The sequence below is a fragment of the Gekko japonicus genome, unplaced genomic scaffold (genome assembly GCF_001447785.1).
Source record: "Gekko japonicus isolate JY-2015 unplaced genomic scaffold, Gekko_japonicus_V1.1 scaffold1202, whole genome shotgun sequence".
In the NCBI taxonomy this organism is placed as follows: domain Eukaryota; kingdom Metazoa; phylum Chordata; class Lepidosauria; order Squamata; family Gekkonidae; genus Gekko; species Gekko japonicus.
The window spans coordinates 45,492-70,861 of NW_015175394.1; the positions used below are offsets into that span (position 1 = coordinate 45,492).

Here is a 25,370-nt window from a genome sequence, read left to right on the forward strand (position 1 = left end):
GGCTCTAATGTGCATCACCTTGCACTTGGCCACATTGAACCCCATTTGCCATGTTGACGCCCACTTGCCCATCCTTGACAGATCCCTTTGGAGTGCCTCACAATCCTCACTGGATTTCACCACCCTGAACAACTTTGTATCATCCGGAAATTTAGCCACTTCACTGCTTACTCCCATCTCCAAATCATTAATGAACAAGTTAAAAAGCTGTGGACCAAGTACTGATCCCTGCGGTACCCCACTGCTTACCACCCTCCACTGAGAAAATTGCCCATTTATACTCACTCTCTGTTTTCTATTAATTAGCCAGTTTTTGATCCATAAAAGGACTTGTCCTTTTATCCCATGATTTTTGAGCTTACTTAGGAGCCTTTGATGAGGAACTTTATCAAAAGCTTTCTGGAAGTCAAGGTAAACAATATCTATTGGATCCCTCTTGTCAACATGTTTGTTCACCCCCTCAAAGAACACGAACAGGTTAGTGAGACAAGATCTTCCCTTACAGAACCCATGCTGAGTCTGCCTCAATAGGTTTTGTTCATCTATGTGCCTACTAATTCTTTCCTTAATAATGGTTTCCACCAATTTACCCGGTATCGATGTCAGACTGACTGGTCTGTAATTTCCCGGATCTCCTTTTTAAAGATGGAAGTGACATTAGCTACCTTCTAGTCCTCAGGAATGGAGGCAGATTTTAAGGAAAGATTACATATTTTTGTAAGGAGATCTAGAAGTTCACATTTGAGTTCTTTCAGAACTCTCGGATGTATGCCATCTGGGCTTGGTGATTTATCAGTTTTTAAGTTGTCTATCAGTTTTAGGATCTCCCTTTCCTCCCACATAGAATGAAGTGCTTCCTTCTAAGGGAGAGCCTTATCTAAGGTGTGGCCATTGTGTAAAGATGGCGTAAGTAGGGCGCCTCGCTTTAGAACATTGTGGTTTATTTGTTCATTAGTTGTTATAAATAATAAATTCATTAAGTAGGCTGGCTCAGCATATTCCATCTTCCCCAGCTTCCAGCATTCTATTCTCCACATATGGATAACTATTTGAGAGCAGAGACAAGCATATGAAGCTGCCATATACGGAATCAGATCATCAGTCCATCAAAGTCAGTATTATCTGCTCTGGGTAACAGCGACTGTCCAGGGTTGCATGCTGAGGTCTATCCCATCACTTGCTATCTGGTCCTTTTAACTGGAGATCCCAGGGACAAAACCTGGGACCTTCTGCATGCCAAGCAGAGGCTCTTCCACTGAGCCAGTGCCACCCCCCCCAAGTCCCCAAAATGAGTGTGAGTGACAGACTAATTTATCCCCCCTCCTTCCCTCTAAATACAGTTGTCATGAGAACTAGCAGGATTAAAACCTGTTCCGCCTTGAAATACAGACTACAAATAAAGTAAATCAGTGTTCATCTGTGCATAATAATGCATCGTATGCATAATCTGTGCATGGTGGTGGAACGTGCCATCAAGTCTCAGCTGTCTTCTGGCGATGCCATCGGGTTTTCAGGGCAAGACTCGTTCAGAAGTGGTTTGCCATTGCCTGCCTCCATGTCATTACCATGGTATTCCTTAGTGGTCTCCCATCCAAATACTAGCCAAGGCTGATCTCCTGCTTAGCTTCCGAGAGCTGATGAGATCAGGCTAACCTGGGCTATCCAGGTCAGGGCAATCTATGCATATTAGTAATAATTTTGTATGCAGTTTTCTTGACAGCTGGGTGTGATCCCAGGGACAAACCCAGGGTTAAAAGCCAGGTTCCAAATTAGAATTTAAACAGGAGACGGGAAGGGGAATGAGATGCTCCATAGTGGAGGAGGAAGTATTTTACTACCGTCTTGCTACCTACCATATGCTGTGAAACATCTACCTTATGCTTAGGGATTGTGGATTAGCTCTTTCATTCCTGTCTTTTTCTCCTCAGACTTTCTTTCCTTAAGGAAATCACACCACCGCCCTGAGAATTGTTTGAAAATTGATTTAGAGGTGCAGAGGGCAAGTTTTGAGTATCTGAAGTTCAGATCTGCTGGTTAGCTCCGGAAATGGGGAAAAGTAGGAAGAGAGGAAAATATTCTAGAGCCACAGTAGACAACAACATGCTGTTTTGTTTTGTTTTAATAAAGTGTTAACAGTGGAATGCTCAGAACTGTACTTGCTGAAAGGTTCATATATGTCTTCAGAAAGGAGTGATAGGATTTTAACCAGAAAGGTAGTTATCTGTTTTCCTTTCTGCTTTCTTCTCTACTGGCCTCATGGCTCTAAATCCTTTCTTTTGGTTGTTTATATACACAGAACTGTGTATTGCTCACTAACAAACATCTTGTCCAGTTTCCACAAGGCCCATTTTGGTACTCCTCCTTAGGGAGTCAAGGAGTCAGAAAAGGCAAACAGCCTTACTTGTTGAGTAAAAACATGTCTTTTTCTTTGTCAGATAGCTGTGCTGTCCTTGTAACTGTCAGAGATCAGGTTTTGAGAGTGCTGAGTTTTTAAACGACTGTGGCACTGTGTGTGAGATGAATGAGCCAGTGTGGTGTAGTGGGTGGAGGGCTGGGCTAGGAACTGGAAGAATTCAGATACAGATCCCCACTCTGTTAAGGAAGCTCGATGGATGACCTTGGGGCAGTCACTGTCTCTCAACTGAGAGCCAGTTTGGTGTAGTGGTTAAGTGCGTGGACTCTAATCTGGGAGAACCAGGTTTGATTCCCCACTCCTCCACTTGCACCTGCTGGATGACCTTGGGCAATCCATAGTTCTGTCAGAGCTGTCCTTGAAAGAGCAGTTCTGGAAATAGCTCTCTCAGCCCCACCTACCTCACAGGGTGTCCGTTGTGGGGAGGGGAAGAGAAAGGAGTTTGTAAGCCGCTCTGAGACTCCTTCGGGTAGTGAAGGGTGGGGTATAAATCCAATCTCCTCTCCTCCTCCTCCTCTCCTCAACCTAGCTTACCCCACAGGGTTGTTATGAGGATAAAATGGAGAAGACACTGATGTAAGCTGTGACAGGGACCTCATTGGGGAGAAAAGTGAGATGTAAATATCTGAATAAAATGAAATGTGATCAGTCATTCTCATAACTTTTATAGTTGCTGATGCTTTTCATTTATAGTTGAAGACCTGTATTTTGACTTTCTGAAAGAGCTGTTTAGATATTTATATTCCCTTTTCTTCCCCAGTGAACCCAAAGCCACTTACAGGGTTGTATTCTGCTCTTCCCTTTTATCCTCTCAGCTACCCTGTGAGGTAGATTTGGCTGAGTGAGAGTGACTGACTCAAGGTTGCCCAGCAAGCTTCTATGACGGAGTGGGGATTTGATTCTGGTTTGACACTCTAACTGCTACATCATGCTCAGTACACATAGTTTTTCTTCTCAGCAGTATCGCCGGCATATATTAGTTGCATTGGCATCTTTGGGTATTTGCTCCATGAATATTTGTTTATGGCACAATCAGGTGGTTCTATTTGGGAAGAGAGCAGAAGTTCATGTGTCCTGCTTCTGCTCTTCTGCCCACCTTATGAAGGGCAGAAGTCAAGCAAGTTTTCCTTCACAGGGTAAGAGAGATCCCACTTTCATGTATTCATACACTTCTTGCTTTGGTAGCGGTCTGTAGACTCTAATCTGGAGAACCAGGTTTCGTTCCCCACCCCTCCACATGAAGCCAGCTGGGTGACCTTGAGCCAGTCACAGTGCTCTCAGAACTTTCTCGGCCCCACCAGCCTCACAAGGTGCCTGTTGTGGGGAGAGGAAGGGAAGGCGATTGTAACACGCTTTGAAACTCCTTGGGGTAGAGAAAAGAGATATAATAACCAACTCTTCCTCTGCAGATGGGGAAGGAGAGGACACTTGACCACCAGAAGGTGGTTTGCACAACCTAAGTAGGATCTCACAAGCAAAGGGCTTTGTTCTGCCGAAAACCCATGTCCTTGCCACACCGTTTGCCTGTGGGTTTATGTTTGGATATATAGCTGTGTGGTTGGTTGCGGTAGTAAAGTTGCTTTTTTAAACATGAATAATACCTACTTTAAATTTTGATACCAGGTCCAGGTACAGTTTTTAAAAAATACTCTGTATGCTCTGGTTTGGAGTAGAATTTTGTGACATTAGGAAAGATTCTTTTTATCCTGAATGAATGCCCACAGATCACATGATATGTTACAAACCTGAAGGGTGTTGATTTTAATCAGATTTTACAGTGTTGAAAATCAGTTAAAATACCAGGTTCTAACATCTTATACATCTGTTTATTCTTTATCCCTGAGTAATATTAACAATATAGTGTGTAGAAAGTAATTGTCTTCACCCTCCCCCATATATTATAATACTTAAGCGTTCTTTTTCTAGATTGTTTGCTGGCTCCTAGTTCTGGCCAGGTTGTGCCTTTTCAATGATAGCTCAATGTAGTTTAAACTACAGATGGAAATTTCTACCTCAGACCTTCTTGGACAAAGGACAGTACAAATTTACTCAGTCGTTCTAAAGCAACCCTTCTTGACAAGTTACATTCTGTTCAGATTAGCCACACTGCTGGTGTTAGCTTTTATTTCCTCCGATACCAAAATGACATCTTGAAGAGAGCCTTTATGTGCTCCCTTGCTCTGTGTCTTTTTGCAGAGAGGCATGTTGGGACTCTTTGATCCAAAGTAAACTACTTATTGGTGGGTTGCTTGGTGCCAGAATGCAAAAACAACTATAATATTAGCTTGAGCATTTGTGGATCAACAGTTCCAAGCAAAAGTTGTCCAAACTCTACAAGTTGCTCTAGCAAAGATGAGCGAGCCCCAGTCTCCCATGAACCTGCCCATGGTGAAGTTTTGAGGTCTTTTAGGAGTGAAAAAGGTGTTGTGACCCCTCTAGAGCAGTCTTCCTAGGAAGTTAAGAGCAATGATGCAACTTGGCTGACCCTAACAGTCTTTTGGGGTTGACCTATTAACAGAGATAGCTGTAATTTTGCCTTGGATTTATTTACATTGCATTGATTGGCTGATGTGGGCAAAGATGGCTGTAGGAGGAAAGCTAGGGAAGTGGGGTCACTAATAGGAGATGTAACAGTGCCCGTTTGCAAGTTGTAGATTGGGTGGAATGTGCCAGTCTTGTTGTATGTTGTACAAGGTCCAAAGAATGTTGTTAATATAGGAAGAATGAATTGTAAGTATATCGTGTCTTGTCTGAATTGAAAAGATTGAATTGAATCTTTGTGCCCTGTTGTTGGCTGTCCAGAGGAACTGGTTGGCACTGTGTGAAATGGGATGCTGGATTAGATGGACCCATTGGTCTGATCCAGCAGGGCTCTTTTTTTGCTCTTATGTTCTTAATCCAGGATTCTAAATGAGGGAGTCTTCTTTCTGTAAGGAGGCCTGAGGGGTTCCTAGATAAGGCACCTCTCTGACTACACCCACCCCACCCTAACATTGAGGAAAACTGGTGGTCAAAGGTAATATGAGATCCCATTGAGTTGGAACACTTATACTTTTATCCTAAAGATGTCTGTTCAAAGCCAATGCCTTTGAGTTCACTTAGCATTGACTACAAGTTACATGTCCTGAAGACTACAGGCTTATTTAGCAACAAATATCTACAATTTGATGCTTGAGAAGTACTGCACTGGTTAAGGTATCTCCTTTTACATCACCTTTCCATGACTTTCAAATCAGTTCATAACTTTATCTTTTGAATAGGGTATATCAGTTCCGAAGAACAAGCTTACTTTAATATTGTTATATATTTCTGGATAAATTACTCTTTGGAAAAAGTAAAAAATTACACATGTACAAAATCAGGACTCCTTAAAATAGACTGCCAGAGTCAACCATAATGCTGATTGTGGAAACTACTATTCTTCTTGATGCCCAACACAGAATGGGCGACCATATTTTAAAATGTTATCCTACCAAGCTGTCCCATTCCAGTTCATGTGTATTGCAGAGGGCTTGCGTGGGAGGTAGGGTTTTTTTTGTGTGCATTTGCGATGCATTGAGAAACCTCCTTCTTTTGAGCTTTCACAATTGCAGGAGGTGAAATGGAAGCTTTCCTGTTTAGTATGCAACTGGAGAAACAAATAGAATCCTTCATTCAGGACATGAACTTGAAGGTGCAGACTGGCAGGGTAGACTTCTAACTAAATTACAGTAATGCTTGGGTGAGGGTCAGGGCCTTATCTCTCACATTGTGCCATGCTTTAAGTTCCTAGCACTGCTTTCAAATTTTGGATGCCCAGTACAAAGTAGAAAGAGCCTCATGCTTGGTTCTGACATTTTCCAAGAGCATATCTTGATGAGAGATGAGCTCCTTCTCTCTGAATGACAGAGGTTTAGGGTCTCCGGTAAGCAAAAATAATGACCGTCTGTTAAGCAAAGCCACAACTTTTGTAACTCTGTATAAAATACAGATTTAAGAGCCAAAATAATTTTACTCTGTAGCTGTCAAATGGATGAATTTTGTCTAGACTGCTGTTCATAGTCACATGAGCAATAGCTGAGAGAACGCTGTGGCAGCCATGAATGTTTCATCAAAGCATAAGTGCATCTCCTGGGGTTTAAGTAGCCAGGAAAATTTATATCTAACAAGTTAAAGCACTGTTCTGAAATCAGGAAGAATGTCCCTATAGGAAACTTTGACTTCCAAGGTACTAAAATCGCAAGTGAGACTTCATAATGTATTGGTGCCGGTATTCTGTATGGAAGGACCATTGAATGCAAATGTGTTGATAGTTTCTTGTGTGGGTTAAAATGCAGGCTTTATGCTGTAGTTTGAAGTCATGTCGATTTGCCTCATTTAACCTTTGCCTCTTTGTGGAGCTTGCCAAATTGTTTGGTAGTGAATTTGGTGGCTTTGTTACAGAATCAAACTAAATATTTTTGAGGCATCATTGAGAGATGGTGGTGGTTGGACTCCAGACCAAAGAACTGGCTCTTAATTTTGGCCATTTCGAGTTTATTTAGCCTGACACATTCCCCAAAATTCATACCTTCAGCTCCATAGTCTAACCAAGTTTTATTCCAGCATAAGTTTTAGTGAGTCATATTTCGCAAATGCATCTGATACATGATGCATCAAGTGCTCCTTGGTTTCTGTTTTACTTCACTATGACTCAGCAACTCCATAGAATTTCGACTCAGCTTCATAGAATTTTACTTTCTCAGATCTTTAATGAGTTAAGATGTTGGACCTTGATGAGAAAAAAAAAATGCTTGGCTATTGTTTTGCTGAGTGGCCCAGGGACAAATAATCTCAGTTTAGATCCCCAGTGGGTAAAATGTTTGAACAAAACTTTGTCTGCTGCTGTTCTCAGATGGAGCAAATGAGGCTCAGCTTTGTGTTTTATTAAAGGTATAAAGTGTAAGGATAATATATAATTCCACACTCCTATCATGAATACATACAACATAGTGCGATGGGTTCTGCCTGGCCTGTGGTCAGGAATTCTGCGATAATAGAGTTGGTACTGGATGGCCTAGACTGGCCCAGTCACATCAGCTCTTGGAGGTTAATCACCATCAGCCCTGGTTACTAATCAGATGGGAGACTACTGAAGAAGTTCAGGATTACTATACAGAGGCAGGCAATGGCAAATCATGTCTGTTCTTTGATTTCTGTTTTACTTGGCTATGACAGATCAACGTGGCTCCCCTGTTGAAATCAGCTCCATAGGGTTTTGCTTTCTCAGATCTTTAGTGGTTAAGATGGCGGCCCCATGATATGGAAAATGCGTGACTGTTATATTGCTGAGCAGCATAGGAACAAATAGTCCTAGTTTAGCTTCCCTTGAAAACCGTACTGGGTTGCCATAAGTTTGCTCCGACTTGGTGGCACTTTCCACCACCAGACCCGGTACAGTGGGGTCCATGCTATAAACCATAGTGGATTTTCATGAGATGGGTGACTGGTATCTAAAGTATGGGGTACTTAGACGATTGTTAACGGATGGGAGAACTTGTATAGGGGAGATGTTACCGAAGATATGCAGGGCTCTGCCATGTAGGGCTCTTTTGTTCAGGTGTGCTTGTGAGTTAACAGGTAGTCCAGTCAACAGGCTTGGCTCAGGCCCTTTAATTTCTGCTGACCGATAGGAATGACCAACACTGTAAATACGTAGCTGTTAGCATTTGTTCTTATGGAATTTAGTGAATAAGAAGTCAAACAGAAGGTTGATAGGCTGGTGTTTGTTTTGAAAGGTGTGTAGAGAAGTCTGCATCTATCGAATTCATGCACAAGCATGCGTGGGTTGAATTAACATCTAGAAGAAAGACATCACGAGGCATATTCATGCACACTGCATAGTGGGAAACACTGCGACAAATGTTGAGGCCTTTCTTATCTGAACCAATTTTAAAGCATTGTTGCAGAGAAATGCAAACAGTTCACCAGCTCACAAAGAGTTATTTTGCCACTTATATCTACTGGTATGTTACACAATGGTTTGATTGGAAGCAATCTGGTTTCCTAGAAGGCATTTGTACTTTTCAGCCCTGAAGTTATGGGTCATCCAGAGTGAAAGTCTCTAGGATAATCTGAGTGAGTGATCATGTGGAAAGTTAACAAATGGAGGGCATATTACCTTCAAGAACCCATTGTGTTGCCTTTTCCACTGTACAAAAGTGGTGTTTCTACATTCACAACTTGTCAGTACTTTGGGTATAACTCTTAAGAACATAAGAACATAAGAGAAGCCAATGTTGGATCAGGCCAATGGCCTATCCAGTCCAACACTCTGTCACACAGTGGCCAAAAATACCAGGTGTCATCAGGAGGTCCAGCAGTGGGGCCAGGGCACTAGAAGCCCTCCCACTGTTCCCCTCCCCAAGCACCAAGAATACAGAGCATCCCTTGTCCCAGACTGGGAGTTCCTATTTATACCTTGTGGTTAATAGCCACTGATAGACCTCTGTTCCATATGTTTATCTAATCCCCTCTTGGAGCCATCCATGCTTGTAGCCGCCACCACCTTCTGTGGCAGTGAATCCCATGTGTTAATCACTCTTTGGGTGAAGAAGTACTTCCTTTTATCTGTTCTAACCAGACTGGCTCAGCAATTTCATTGAGTGCTCACGAGTTCTTGTATTGTGAGAAAGGGAGAAAAGTACTTCTTTCTCTACCTGCTCTTTCCCATGCATAATCTTATAAACCTCGATCATGTCACCCCTCAGCTGTCGTCTCTCCAAGCTAAAGAGCCTCAAGCATTTTAACTTTTCTTCATAGGGAAAGTGTTCCAACCCTTTTATCATTCTAGTTGCCCTTTTCTGCACTTTTTCCAATACTTTAATATCCTTTTTGAGGTGTGGTGACCAGAACTGTACACAGTACTCCAAATTAGGCCACACCATTGATTTATACAGGGGCATTATGATACTGGCTGATTTGTTTTCACTTCCCTTCCTAATAATCCCGAGCATAGCATTGGCCTTTTTTATTGCAGTCACACACTGTCTTGACATTTTCAGTAATGCAAACATGCATTGTGGGATGAGTTCAGAGCTTGAGTTTTATTTGATTCAAATCAGAATATGTGTTGAATGCAACATTTACTACCTTGTGATTTTGGAATACATTTTCTTATCTGAGTCTTTGTAGGAAGCAACTCTCCTCTCCGGTTTCAATTGTGTATACTTGTATTGGTCCTCTCACCAGCAGGATCACAATTTTGGGAGGCACAATAGGCTGTGAGGGGGGTTTGCCTTTATATACTAAAATTTATTTTTCATTACTTAGGATCCGTACCTTTGTTAACATATAAAATATGGCATATTTATGAAATTTAAAAGGATAAATAACAAAATACTTTTTGTTTAAGGACAATTGCTAATATATACCCAATACCAGAGAACTGATGAAAACTACTGCATGGTTTTGTCATCTCAGGATTTGGAGGAAATGAACAATTTGTAGTAAACAAAAATGTTCTGAATATTTGGACTTTAAAACATTTTTCATATAGTCATGGTATTAAGGAACATTAGTAGATTTGGATATTCAATTATTTTTAACAGTATTGAAAACACTTTTTCAACAATGTTTTCTTAATGTATTAATATACACATACATCATATTACTTGTGGACAAAATTATTCACATTTAAATTATCTACCATACAATAGTAGATTCTAAATAAAAAAACACCACACTGCACAGTGATTGTGAGACATTTTAAGTACAACCTTGTCTTTAAAAGTATTTTATTCATTCCAAAGGAGAAGATATTTTGTAAGAGTGTTTCCGCCCCAATTATCCACCAGATTTCCATTTTTACCAGTGGACAAATTGAAAATATTCTTCCAGGTACAGGTGACAGAAAGAAATAGTATTTTTTATGATTTCTGTGTCTCTCCCCTCTTCAGGGCTTCACATATCTCTTAAATTTATGGTGCTCTGAACATCAGTTTGGAGCTGTTCTCTTATGACCCTTCTATCCTACGTTTGGCTGCTAGTTTACCTTTGGAGTATGGTGGAATTCCCACCCCCCTTCCCATAGGCAATGTATGAAATGAGAAAACCAGGTGGGATAGTAGATAATATCTAAGAAATGAAATGAGAAAACCAGGTGAGATAGTAGATCCAGACTAAATTTTCCGTTAATGGATTGGAACTTTCCTGCCCCCTCCACTTCAGCCCGCTGATTGCCACGAAATGCTGCTATGGGGTATGTGTAGGGGGTATGTGTAGGGGGATTCCAAAGGACAGTGGAAGACAGGAGGACCTGGTGTGATGTGGTCTATGGGGTCACGAAGAGTTGGTCTCGACTGTGCGACTCAACAACAAATGGGACTTTAAAGAACAACATTGGATGGTCTGCAGTGGGAAGATAGAAATTGTCAGTTTTATCTGGATCCAGCCCATGATTGCTTTCTAATAGGTTTGCCAGTCCCCCAGCTAGGGAGGGGGATCCCCCAGCCCCAGGTTCTGTTGCCCACCACCATGAGAATTGGTGGTCATGGAAAAGTTTTAAAAAGTGACATCAGCAGTGTCCCTATGTCACTTCCTGGAAGTGGCAGTGTGTAGTTCCCAGAATTGCTGGAAACTCTGTAGTAAAACCATTAGAGTTTCTGATGATTCCTAGAGTTACCCCACATCACTTCCGGGTTTCTCCTGGAAGTGTTGTAGGGATGCAGCTGACATTGCGCAACACCCAGCATTGTCCCCACCCTCAATCTTCCTGCTGGTTGTCAGGCTTGGCTTAGCAACCCTACTTTCTAACTAGCATTCCGCTTCATTAGGAATTGCTGATGATGACATGGAGTAATAACTGTCATCTGCCCATCTTATGTAGCATCTTTGAAACATTACCATGGTGGCAGAAGATCTGTCCAGGTGGAAACAGCAACCATGCTGCCAAGTTAACTTGAGGATTGGTCCTGAGTAAAGTTGGTTTCATAGGTCCGCCTGCTAAGGGACCACTATTCTGCAAACCTCATATCTGATGTGATTCTTCTGTTACATCAGTTGACTAAGACGTGGTGTCATGTCACAGTAAAGTAACTCTGGAAAGTTGTCCAGACCACTTACTTTTAGCAGGAGGTTGATTTTGCTCATTCTGTTGCGGGGGGGGGGCTCTTGAGGGCTTCTGAAGGCTGTCCTTTTTTGGTCTGTTCACTGTCTTATAGTTAAAGTTCAGAGATCACAGTTATCTATAATCCTAGAAAAGAACAAGTGTCCAGTAGCACCCTAAAGACTAACAAAATTTATGGCAGGCTAGGAGCTTTCTGAAAAGGTGAGCAGTAACTCTTTTCTACTGCTACAGGCAGACTAACACGGCTTTCTTTGTTGTTGTTCAGTCGCAAGGTCGAGTCTGACTCTTCATGACCCCATGGACCACATCACGCCAGGCCCTCCTGTCTTCTGTCGTGCTTTGGAGTTCGCTTAATTTTATGTTCGTTGCATCGATAACACTGTCTAATCCTTTGCTGTCCCCTTCTATTTCCTTCAGTCTTTCCCAGCATCAGGGTCTTCTCCAATGAGTGCTCCCTTCTCATTTGGTGGCCAAAGTATTTGAGCTTCAGCTTCAGTATCTGGCCTTCCAGGGAAAAATCAGGGTTGATTTCTTTTAGGATTGAGTGATTTGATCTCCTTGCATGGTTACCCAGCTTGAACTATCTATAGTCCTGTAACATTTGGCTTGTCATCAGGGCCGGCTCACCCAAAAGGCGAACTAGGCATTTGCCTAGAGCGCGTACCGGCCCTTAGGGCGCAGGAGGAGAGGCAGGGGTGGCCTGCAGGTGCCCGGCGTACTCCCGGCACTAGGAGCCATAGGAGTGCCCTCTCCATGGAGCCAGGCACCACGGCGCCTCCTTGAGCCACCCAGCCAGCAGCAGGCTCTTCCCGGGGAAAGCTTCCCCAAAAACATCATTCCTCCCCGCAGTCAGAAGGACAACACGCACACATTGGCTTCACCAAAGTGTTTCTTCCCGAGGGCTGCTGCGCAGTGAATGGGGACTTTCCTGCCTCCTCTGCCGCCCTCTCTCCCTCTGCGCTGGGCACCCCGTCGGCTCGGGCTCCACAGCGCTGGCCCAGTGAGGAGGAGGAGGTGCGGTGGGTGCTTTGCCGGCAAGGCCCAGGGAGTGAGTGGCACGCCAGCTGGGAGGTCTCCAGGCCCCACCGGGAGGTTGGCATCTGTGCTTCCCTACGGCGCAGGAACACCTCGGGCCGGCCCTGCTTGTCATTTTATGTCTTCTGACTAGCACCTTGGGATGGTCTTCCTTCCTTGCCAGGCCCTAGACCAAGCTTTTCTCAGCTCTTTCTCCACAGTGGCAGAGAGTTGCTGTTTCCTCAGCAGCTAGACTTTTCCTAAGCTTTGTGTTTATGCTCTGACTTGCATCCTCAAGCCCAGTTAGTACCTGCCTGAAACTATTTTTTTAAGAGTTGTTCTTTGTTCAAGGACAAAGAGCCACCCAATTCCAATAGCACAAATTCAAATATTTCATTATCTTGTTGCAACTAGCTTAAGAATCCTTATTTCAAGATGGTATTCGGACTACTAAATAGCTCTGAGCCATCTTGGTATTTGTAACATCTTGGTCAACCAGTTTGGTTTTATCACACTCCTAAAACTTCAGGATTATTCAAAGAGGACAGAAAACGTTGGTAAATAAAGCAATAACAAAGTCATTATTTTTCCTCTTGTGTATGTGAAAACAGTAAGTTGTTAGTGAAGTTTAAATTGTGAAAGGCAATTCCAAGTAATGGCGTAGATACGTACCATGTTTTTCACCTGCAGGTGGTGACGGGGTTGCATGGGTGTTGGGAGACAAGGGGTTTAAATCCTGTGCTGTTTCACTGATTTGAGATCTTTTTTCTGGAGCTGATGTTTGCTCCCGGGAGACATGTGACATAGACTACAATCAGCAGTTGCATGTTCCACTTAGTTTGCAGATGATTTCTGTCCCTGTTCTGATGAACTAAAGTAACCAAGTTACTCCTTTTAGGTTATGTGAGCAGCTGTTGTTTGAGAGATAATTCCAAATGCTTTGGTAACTAATTTTCTGCTCTGGTGTTTGCTTAGGAGGCATGGCTTTCAGAGGTCACATGGGGAGGCTACATTGAGCCTACATCAATGGAGCACATTAGTAGGCGGCTCTGAAAATCTTGCCTGCTTATCTGTTAATGCTTACAGAATTATCACTGCAAAGCAAAGCTGGCTTTTAAGTCATACAAATGTTAGATTAATCCAATGCTTCTCTTGGAAGTCTGATAGAAGGAGAAGAGTTGTTTAGTCTCATAGTGGCTTACAATTGCCAGTTTGGTGTAGTGGTTAGATGCGCGGACTCTAATCTGGGAGAACCGGGTTTGATTCCCCACTCTTCCACTTGCACCTGCTGGATGACCTTGGCCAAGCCATAGTACTGGCACAGCTGTTCTTGAAAAAAGCAGTTTCTGTCAGAGCTCTCTCAGTCCCACCTTCCTCACAGGGTGTCTGTTGTGGGGAGGGGAAGTGAAAGGAGTTTGTAAGCCGCTCTGAGACTCCTTTGGGTAGTGAAGGTGGTGTGAATCCAGTCTCCCCCCCTCACCCTTCTCCTTCTCACAACAGGCACCTTGTAAGGTAGGTGGGGGATGAGAGACTTCTGAAAGAACTGTGACTGGCCCAAGGTCGCCCAGTAGGCTTCATGAGGAGGAGTCATGAATCAAACCAGATTAGAGTCCACTGCTCTTTACTACTATCCCACACTATCCCATACATCCTGAATGGTGCAGTACCGAATTTTGCATAGAAAGAATGTTAATTAAATCAGCAACTTTCAAACTAACCTGCCATTCCCTACTGAGAGATCTGAAGCCTCGCGTTCCCAGCATCAGCCTATCTGTGGATGTTGCCTACATACAAAGGGCACGCCCACACCTCCTACACTATATTGTCTACTGTAGACACTGTAGAATTGTCCATAGTATAAAAAGTTGAGGGCCTGAGAGGAATTGGTGTGTGTGTGTGTGTGACAATTTGGGAATCCAGTTCTACCCTTCTACCCTCCTAAAGCATTTGTTGTGCTGTCAGAAGCTTGAGGGGGTAGACTCTCCATTCCTTTTTTTTCATTAATTGCATCTCAGCTGCTCTCAACATTCCAGGGTTTGGATCCAAAGCAGATTTTCTACAGATGGAGGGGGAGATAATTTTGCTGATCCCTCCTTCTGCTAAAGCCCAGACCCCCCCCCCCCATGCTGTATCTGGGCTTCTGCTGTCTTGCAGAAGCAACATTTCGGAGGGCTTTTAGAACGGCAAGAAAGTCACACTCTGTTGACATGGAACAACTCTGCTGGAAAAGACCAGTGGTCCATGTAGTCCAGCATCCTGTCTCACATTGTGGCCAACCAGTTACTGTGGATGGCCAACAAGCAGGGCATAGAGGCCAAGATCTTCCCCTACTGTTACCTCCCAGCAGTGGTATTCAGAGGTTTACTGTCTCTGAACATGGATTTTTCTTTTACTTAGCATGGCTGATAGCCAGTGATGGACCTCTCCTTCATGAATCTGTCTAACCCCCTTTTAAAGTCATCTGTGGTAATTGTAATCATTACCTCCACTGCTTCATCGAGTTCAGAAGTATTTCCTTTTGTCTGCCCTATAGCTATTGCCCATCAACTTCATTGGGTGACCCCAAGTTCTGTTATAGGTGAATTTAAACATCATTTTCCTGCATACCTGGAGAGTTCCAGAAGTATGTATTGACTTCCAATTTTTCTGTGGTTGGCCTGGTTTTCATTGCTTTCATGACTTTTCAAGGGGCCAACCGCTTTACTATTAAATATAGTGATATTTGACCACTTTGACTGTTAAATGCCCATACTGTATACGTTCGCATGAGCTGTCAAGTCACAACCGACTTATGTCGATATTGTATTGTGTCCTCAAAATTAAGGACAGAAAATGCATGCTGGTTTAGTGGTGGTGGAAAGTGCCCTCAGGAGGGAATCCTCCCTAACAGTGACATTACACACAACATGCTTGTGTCACCCAGAAGTGACGTTCTGGTTTTTGGGCAAAACTCTATGGTTTGAGCCTAGTTTTACCATAGAGTTTTGCCCCAAAACTAGAGAACTAGCCCTGATGTGCCTATATCACCTGGAAGGTGATGCTTCCAGCTCCCAGAGCGTCCACCCATCCCCCCACCAGCGTCTTGAAGGGACCTGGGAATCCTATGAGAAAATATGGCTGGCTCAAAGTCACCCAGTGAGTTTCCTGGTAGAACAGGGAGGGTACCAGTTAAGGATGCTGCTTATGCTTTTTATGCATGGTCAGCTGCTACTTTCAAGTGTCCTGAAGGAAAATAATCAGTTCTCTTCCTCTAATCCTAATGATTAGCATTCTTCCTCTTCCCTTCTCCTCCAGGTTCTTTAAACTTTGAATGGAATACAATGTTTAATAGTTAATAATATACTGGAATTTGGGGTGGGTAGGTGAAATTAAGGATGCATACGGCTAAGTGCATGCTCCTAGCTCTAACTTGGCAAAACTGCAAACCCAAACTGCTTTCTCAATCTTTCCCAAAAGGACAGCTTAAAAGGAGTTTGCTGTCATTGAAGCATATGTGCCATTCTTGCCTGAATACCTTTAGCAGCAACTCCTACCCCAGTCTGCTTTTTAAAATGCTGGGGGGCGGCATTTAAAGGCAACTGTAGAGGCAACTGCTGAGAGAAAACTATCAAAACAATTCTTGCGCAGGTGTGTGTGCAAGAGTGGCCAGTTTGCTTTGAGTTGCTTGTCAGTGCTGGCAACCGCTTCCAGGTTTATCAAGCAACCCTCTTTTAAAAAAAAAATTCACCTCTATTTTTACTGGCTTACATAACCCTGCTCTGTCCTGACCTTAATTTGCCCCTCAGTATTGAAGCACTTATCGGTGAGCAGCCTGTTTCTATTTTACTTTGGGCCTCTGTGGTGTGTGCATCAGTGGGAGAGAGGAACACAAACAAGTTGCAGAAGATTAGGACTGCAGGTTATGTCTTTCCCAGAGACATCTCCAGGCTGGGTAGAGAGGTGTGTTCTGAAGAACCGTACTTCCTAGCTGGGCTCAGATTCAATTCAGATCAAGACTGGCATATAGGGGCATGGACTTCCACCCTCGTTGCGATTTTTCTGGCCTGGCATGGCCTGCAGGTGGTGAATTTGCTCTTTTGGCAGCTGCATGTGTGCTGATGAGCTGTACGTTGTACCTCCACAGGCAGATGGTGACCCCCCACCACCAGCTGTTCTGGGTCTGAAAAATGGGGTGAACACACACATGAACACATGAAGCTGCCTTATACTGAATCAGACCCTTGATTAATCAAAGTCAGTCTTTCATGTCATCAACTGCTTGATCCTTTTAACTAAAGATGCCAGGGACTGAACCTGTGACCTTCTGCATGCAAAGCGGCAGCTCTTCCACTGAGCCACAGCCCTACCCCGGGGTGAGGGAGGCCTAAGCCCCCTCTCTCTCCACATTCCATAGTCCTGGCCTGAGGCAGGGCGGTGTAAAAATGGCTTGGGATCTCCACCTATGTAAACCAGGATATTCCCTTAGAAAACTCTCAAAATAAACCAGTCTGAAGTTCAACCAGAAAGGTATTTTATTATAAAAAAAATAAAAGAGCAAAGCATACACACAAAATACAAACAGAAGCACGCAAACTGCCTAAGAGGAAAATAAGGGAGGAGCATGGAGATAGATGTTGGAGAGGTGATATTTACTAATCCAGAAGAACGAGGTCTGCGGAGGTCATTGAAATGACCTGCGTTTCATGAAGAGGGGGAGGACTCACACATCAGTGAGAGTGTATGTTTGGCATTGAGAACACACACACACACACTATGGAGCAGAGTGCTGACAGTTTTAGGGAAAATTTTCCCTGGGGCTGTCTGACGTGTTTGCCCCCCCAAACAATACCTTGATTGGCTTTTTGGAGGTGGACAAAGATCTTGGGAAATTCGTGACAAGTTTGCCTTACTTAGACTATGGGCATTAAAGTTGCCTGATGACTGTTGAGTACAGGATGAGAGAAGCTACCGGGTTGTTTGAATAGTGCTAATTAGGGTGAATCGGTAAGGGAAAGTATGATGGGTGTGAATGAGGTTAATGCAAGGTGAGGTAATGTTTTCTCAGGAAACCCATTGTTTAAATTATGCATATCCTTTGCCAAACTGCCCATCTGTGCCAAACTGCCCATCTGTGCCAAACTGCCCATCTGTGCCAAACTGCCCATCTGCGGGAGGGATCTGACTGCTAAGAGTGAGGTATATGGAGTTGAGAGAGCTCTGAGAAAACTGTGACTGGCCCAAGGTCACCCAGCAGGCTTCATGCGGAAGAGTGGGGAATCAGAGCCGGTACTCCAGATTAGAGTCCACCGCTCTTTACCACTACATCATGCTGGCTCTCTGGGAAGCGCTGAACATGCCTCTCTACCCAACATGGGTATCTCCCCAGGGAAAATGTAACCTCTAGTTAGGTGCTTAAGATGATATTGTTTGAGGAAGTGTGTGTGAAGGCTTAACAGCAGCATTGAAACTCTTTTGCAAGTGATGCCAATAATTAAAATGGGATTAAAAATAAATTTTAAAATTGCAGATAATGCATGTACCCTTTTACCAATTGTAAAATAAGAACTCTAGCTCAGAATGTGTTTCATAATTTGGGCTAGTTACTGAAAAGCTTTATAAAAACATGGGAGCGGCAGCTAAAGGAACATAACAAGCAAAGGGAAGTTCAAAGAAATTCCTCTGCTTTGACAGGCCAGTAGTCTGCTCAGTTTGCCTGATTCCTCATCTTGGAAGGTATTGTATAAAATGCGGAAGGACTTGGCATTTACCAGATGATTATTGGCTTCCTTTCACGACTACAGACAAGAGGGTGTATAAAACTCCTGGCACTGGTTCAAGAAAGCAAACCCTGAGAAACTGTGTTGAAGCACATTATGTTTAAGAGTATGGATTTAGTCAGCTGTAGCTTTCCTTTGACCCTGCTGAAAGATGTTGCATTCTGAGAGCCTGCAGAATGCTCTAGGAGGAGATTTTGAGGGATGGAATTGGATTTCCAAAGTGTTCTCCTCCCCCAGCAGCAGTCTGCTAAACATCAGACCTCTGTGGATTATATTCAAGCTGCTCTCTGGAGCCACCAGTGCAACCAATTTCATTGTGTGTGTTCGTACTTTTGTTGTCGTGATTCTCTTGTTATCTGCAAGTACGAAGCATCTTAAAATTGAAAGAGCGGTCGCAGTACATCTGTAAAACTATTTAGTACGCAATTTATTGCCTCCTCTTTTGAAGATGTGAAATGTCATTGTATGCTTAGTATTCGCTTGTGAGAAACACAGAATGTGGGTCTTTAAATTATTGTCCCAGGTATATAAATGAGAAACATTTTTTTTCTCCAAACAGATCACTGGGGGAAAATATTTTTATGAAAAAGGTCTACCACATCAAGAGCAGCTATGCGTTAGAGGAAAGTAACCTGCTTGGGCAGAGAAATAAACTACTACTTTAAAGGATGAATAGTGAAGAGGAATTTTATGATGCCGTTACAGGTGAGTAAGGAAACGCGTAAAAGATGCTTTGTGGAAAAATCAGAATGATGTGTTTCTGCCATAACCAGTAAGCTGCAACTTTGATGTATGTGAAAATATTTTTGTGTGTGGAAATCTATTTTTGAGCTGACTATGAGATGGTATCAAGAAGATCTGAGTTTCTTCAGTGCTTTGTGACCCTTGTGAAGTTTGTCTATCTCATAAGAACATAAGAACATAAGAGACGCCAATGTTGGATCAGGCCAAAGGCCCATCCAGTCCAACACTCTGTGTCACACAGTGGCCAGAAATACCAGTGCCATCAGGAGGTCCAGCAGTGGGGCCAGGACATTAGAAGCCCTCCCACTGTTGACCCCCCCAAGCACCAAGAAGACAGAGCATCACTTGCCCCAGAGCCCCTAGCTATACCTTGTGGCTAATAGCCACTGATGGACCTCTGCTCCATATGCTTATCTAATTCCCTTTTGAAGCCATCCATGCTTGTAGCACCCACCACTTCCTGTGGCAGTGAATTCCAAGTGTTAATCACTCTTTGGGTGAAGAAGGACGTCCTTCATGTCACCCCTCAGTCGTCTTTTCTCCAAGCTAAAGAGCCCTAAGCGCTTTAACCTTTCCTCATAGGGAAAGTGTTCCAACCCTTTTATCATTCGAGTTGCCCTTTTCTGCACTTTTTCCAAAGCTATAATATCCTTTTTAAGGTGTGGTGCCCAGAACTGCACACAGTATTCCAAATGAGGTCTCACCATTGATTTATATAGGGGCATTATTATATTGGCTGATCTGTTTTCAATACCCTTCCTAATAATCCCCAGCATAGCATTGGCCTTCTTTATTGCAGTCACACACTGTCTCGACATTTTCAGTGAGTTATCTACTACAACTCCAAGATCTCTCTCTTGATCTGTCTCTGCCAGTTCAGACCCCATCAATGTGTATTTATATTTAGGATTTTTGGCTCCAATGTGCATCACCTTGCACTTGGCCACATTGAACCCCATTTGCCATGTTGACGCCCACTCGCCCATCTTTGACAGATCCCTTTGGAGTGCCTCACAATCCTCACTGGTTTTCACCACCCTGAACAACTTTGTATCATCTGCAAATTTAGCCACTTCACTGCTTACTCCCATCTCCAAATCATTAATGAACAAGTTAAAAAGCAGTGGACCAAGTACTGATCCCTGTGGTACCCCACTGCTTACCACCCTCCACTGAGAAAATTGCCCATTTATACTCACTCTCTGTTTTCTATTAATTAGCCAGTTTTTGATCCATAAAAGGACTTGTCCTTTTATCCCATGATTTTTGAGCTTACTTAGGAGCCTTTGATGAGGAACTTTATCAAAAGCTTTCTGGAAGTCAAGGTAAACAATATCTATTGGATCCCCCTTGTCCACATGTTTGTTCACCCCCTCAAAGAACACTAACAGGTTAGTGGGACAAGATCTTCCCTTACAGAAACCGTGCTGAGTCTGCCTCAATCTCCATTTGAATACAACTCATTTCCTGCTCAAACAGCATTTCTGTGTATGGTAAAGTGCGTGACATTTTTATGCATGTCTATTTTACTGTATGCAAGTATGAGGCTCTGAGATTGGGAGTGGCTTCCTAATGTGCACATGGAGACACTGATGCATGTGCATTTGCTGTGGAGGATAGACCACGTTCCATTGGTGTGTAAAATAAATCGTTTGTATCTCTTTTTATTCCCATTACATGGAATTTCATAATCCAAGTACTATAACAATGAAATTTACACAAGCAAAATCCCATATTAATTTCTGTTTACAATATACTTAATATGTTTGCCTAAAAATTAAAAGGCTGATACTCCATTAATTCATTTATTTATGGTTAGTGACCATTAGCAACCATTTACATATAGTTAAAACCAGGGCTTTTTTTGTAGAAAAAGCCCAGCAGGAACTCATTAGCATAATAGGCCACACCCAACAGCAGAAATTCACTAGCATAATAAGCCACACCATGACAGTGCAGCTCATTAACATATTAGGCCACACCCCATGCCTTCCCTTGGCTTGCCCGGACACCCCACAGCTGTGGGGAGCCTGGGCAAGCCGGCCCTTGGACAGGCCGGGGAAAGCATGGGGAGGCATTTAAATGCCTTCCCGATTCTTCCAGGGGCCCCCTGGCCCACCCACCTCGGAGTTGCTGGGGGGGCGTCACTCTCCAGGCCTTCCCTCTGTAGCCACACACGCAGAGCTTTTGGCTGTAGTGGGCATGGCCAACTCTGAAGCCAGCCGGAACTCCGTTCCTGTGTGTTCCTGCCCCAAAATAGCCCTGGTTAAAACAGTCCTAAATAAAATGAAAACTCCATTAGATTCCAACATATAGGATGTAAGATATAGTGAATACACAATACCATTTAAAATATACATTAAAATAATTAAAACCATTAAGATCATAACAAGGGAAAGGAGGTTACTGTGGAACTTTGTCACATAAACACAAAGCATAGCTATTTTCCTGGTGATGGTTGGGTTCTCGTCTATTAATAGTTTCTCCAAACAGGCGTTATTCGCGAAAGCTGTTGGTCTCTCTAAAAGGGGAGAAATAATCTTATCCCTTAGTTCTTCATAAAAGGGACAACGAAAAAAGACATGTCCCAGCGATTCCACATCACTGTTAAAAGTATCAAACAGTGCTCTGTTGTCAATCTTCCTGCCCTAAAACCAGCTTGTTCTGTTGGAATGATTTCTTCTTGCTCTAACCAAATTTCTAATTTGCCCAAAAGATGCCTCGTATATAATTTGCTAATGATATTTAGAAGACTGATAGGCCTATAATTCGCAGGGTTCTTTTTGTTGCCCTTTTTAAAAATAGGGACGACAATCAGTGTTCCCTCTAAGCTGAATTAGTGTGAGCTAGCTCACAGTTTTTTAGCCTCCAGCTCATACATTTTTGTTTTAGCTCAGGAAGGGATGGCTCCAAAGCAAACTAATTTATCCAGTAGCCAAATCACTCACTCATAACTTTAATCTCAGTAGCTCACAAAGTAGAATTTTTGCTCACAAGACTCCAGAGCTTAGAGGGAGCATGGCCGACAATAGCTTCTGCCATTGCTAGGGAATACGGCCAGATCGATCAATGTATGTGAACAAAACTGCCAGAAACTGGGCCCACCAGTCTGAATTTTCTTTTATGGCTTCGGGTGAGATGCCATCTGATCCCAAGGCCTTTCTACTTTTTAGCTGAGATATATGGGCTTTTATTTCCCATGAGCTGATTGGTGGCTGTGGGGGAAGATTCTCTAGTGAATCAGTAAAAAATAATCTGAGTGTGGTCATCGTAGAGCCTCTGGAAGAAGGAAGCCCATCTGTCGGGAAAATATACAAATCTAGCAGTGAAGATAACTTTAACCTCTTGTTATTAGCTAGTCTCGAGAAAAGAGTGGTGTTATTTCGTTTTACAGCCTGAATAATTTCCTCCCATAACCTCATAGCATACTTCCCCCCCATTGGATAATACTTTTGAACAGTTTTTTTCTGACTCAGGAGGGCTGACTGCACCTCTGATCTTCTTTCCAAATTGTTACTTACTTAAAGCGAGAGTATATAAAAGATTCATCTCTTTTTTTGCATGGGTGCATTCCTTGTCAAACCAAGGTTTGACATTTTTACGTGATTGATAGAATCCCTTGCTTGCTGGTACAGTCGGAATAGTGGCCAGATGCTGAGTTAGGGCCTGATAGGCAATTGGGGATCCTGATTGATATTTAGATTTACAAATGCTGAGGTATATTTCTGCAAGTTTTCAGTTTTTGTTTTACCTTACTAACAAATGTACAGGTCCATCTGTCTCTTTTACCAGTAAGTTCGACCCTTGTTGTATAGTGGGCCACTAGATAGTTTTGGTTGAGTGGCAGAAAGGCCTGTAAATATAGTGGTAGATGGTCACCTTCCAAATAGGGAAGTACTTGAAAGTTATTGATCTTAGACAGTAAGGAATTACACACTAGCATATAATCAATAGAGCTGGCTCTGTTTCCTACCATAAAGGTGAATTTGCCTGGGAAGTTACCATAAAAAGCACCATTAAGAATATGCTCATCTGTGTACTAATTTGGCCACACACAGGTCTGCAAAATTTGCTCTTTGATCTTTAGATGTGCGTATGAAAGGGAGTCCAGCTGGTTCCTGAGCATCCAATAAGGTGTTAAATTTAGCTTCTAAGAATGCATCATTATGTTGGCTGGTACTCTGTTTCACTTTTTCCTGCTAGCTGGTTCCAAAACATCTGGGCCACCAGAGAGCAGTCTTTGCTGCTATTATATCAGCCATTGATCTTGCTAGTCTGTTAGCCAAAGTGCCTTTACCCCAAATATAAATTAGTGTATGGATGGGGTTCAGATTCTTGAATAATACTGCGGTCTTGTGCGACTGAACAACAACAACAATAACCAAGTAACTATAATAGGACATGTCTTTCTGTGTTAGTCTGGCAGTACCCCTACCAAAGCACTCCTTAGCATTGTGACATATGGCATTTAGTTGTGAGATAATAAAAAGACTGCTTGTGGGAGCACTTTTGTACTGTTTCTGAAGATGAACAGACATTCCCTGCAAGCATTAATTACAACAAAATTATTTGACGCTCCTCCCCTGTTTTTCTTTCTATGAAAACAGAACTGGATAATATTGGCAGCTGCAAAACTGAGTAGGGTGGGGACTCATAAAAGTAACTCTGGTGTTGACATAGGAGGGTTTACGGTATTATGAAAAGATAAGGGTTTCCAGTGATGGCGGCGCGCTAGAGCAGACTCACCTCCCGGACCTCCCGGGGGTGAAGCTGCGCTCCAGCCAAAGGAGGGGGTGCGCAGGTTCGTCACCCCCCCCCCAGAGACCTGTTTGAAGGGACTCTGGCCATGGAACTTTTGAGAGGTCGCTTCTTCGGTGGCGGAATGCTGGAGAATTGAGGCGCCTCTCCGTTCCGACGGTTCTCCGTGCTGAGAGACCAAATGGACTTAAGCAACGCTAACCGGGGCAAGCACAGGAGATCGAGCATTTAAAACCGAAAGTAAACGAGGTCCGAGGACCGCTTATGAACGTGAGTCGTTTAAGCGTTGATTAAAGAGAAGAGAATGCCCCCCCACTCTAACTACGCAATAGAAAATAGGTGAATGGGGGAGGGACGCCTCCCGAGCGCATGAACTTTTGAGTGAATGAGGGGAGAGCAGAAGAATAAGAGGTAAAAACTGTTAAGAAGTACTTACCAAGGAGTGTTTGAGCGTTTGAGCGCATATTCGGAGACTTTCAAAAAGTTTGCGAAAGTAAACAATCCGAGAAACATGGCAGGGAAGAGGCCGGAAAAGGAGAAACTTTTGAAAGCAAAAGGAATTGAGAGCCCAAAACTGGAAGGAACTAATGAGCTGGCAAAGACTTTGGCAGAATCCATGCGCCCCCTAATGGACCAGCTGAATAACTTCAAGGAACAGATGACCAAAGTGACTCAATGTATCACCGCTCAGCAAAACCAGATAAACGGGACTCTGAAAATGATGAATCAAACAGCTGAGAAGGTGAAAGAAATGGATGCCACTGCACAAAAGGTGAAGAAGAAAGTGAAACAACTGGAAAAGAAGCAAGTCCCCACAGAAGATCAGCTGCTACAATTACAAATGGAAAAGGCTAATATGATCCTTCGCTTCCAGGGCATGCCAGAGACTAAGGGTGAGAATCTAAAGAAAACGATGAGTGAAATACTGGCCCCAGTGACAGAAGAACTTGGCCGCCAGTGTGGGACGTCGTCCATCTTGGATTTTATGTAAAAAAAATTTAGCACCAAATTTTATATCAGATATATTGTTTATTATGCTGCTGTTGTATTTATATTTTAACCTTTGTAAGCCGCCCCGAGCTGAATTACTGGATGGGGCGGGATATAAATCTCAATAATAAATAAATAAATAAGATGATGGCAGAACAGTTGATAAGCGATATGGATGTGGCCTATAGGTCATATTCAGGATATATAAAGAAAAATAATCTGCCTGGGGAAATTGTCGTAAGATTCTCGAAGAGGCATGTGAGGGATGAAATCCTGAAAGCAGTATCTGGAGTACCCCTGAAAGTGGGGGGAAATGTCATCAGAGTACTTTAAGATATTCCATTTGAAATAAGGCAAGGGAGAAAGAAATACAAAGATCTTATTCTCTTTCTTCAGACAAATTCAGTTGGATATAGATGGCTAACTCCAGAAGCGTCACCTTCAAAATCAAGGATAAAAAGAAAAGATTGACTCTGTTCTGAAAGCTCGGGAATTTTTAAGAGTCCAGTTGGGAGGGCCAGAGGAGGAAGAAAAAGAAGGGGAGAACAGTAAGTCCAGTGGCGAGCTTCCGGAAAGGACTCTCTTTCAGAGAAAGGGGCAGCAGCTCTTA

General features: G+C 43.1%; 1 protein-coding gene across 1 annotated transcript in view; it reads left to right on the forward strand.

Annotated features, from left to right (window-relative positions):
• The window catches only part of OSBPL2 (oxysterol binding protein like 2), a 152,062-nt gene that overhangs the window by 12,885 nt on the left and 113,807 nt on the right, over positions 1 to 25,370 (forward strand). The window contains exon 3 of the mRNA XM_015425669.1: positions 18,828 to 18,973. Within this exon, the coding sequence (XP_015281155.1) occupies positions 18,937 to 18,973 (37 nt within the window). The 5' untranslated portion in view covers positions 18,828 to 18,936. The remainder of the gene's footprint in view (positions 1 to 18,827; positions 18,974 to 25,370) is intronic.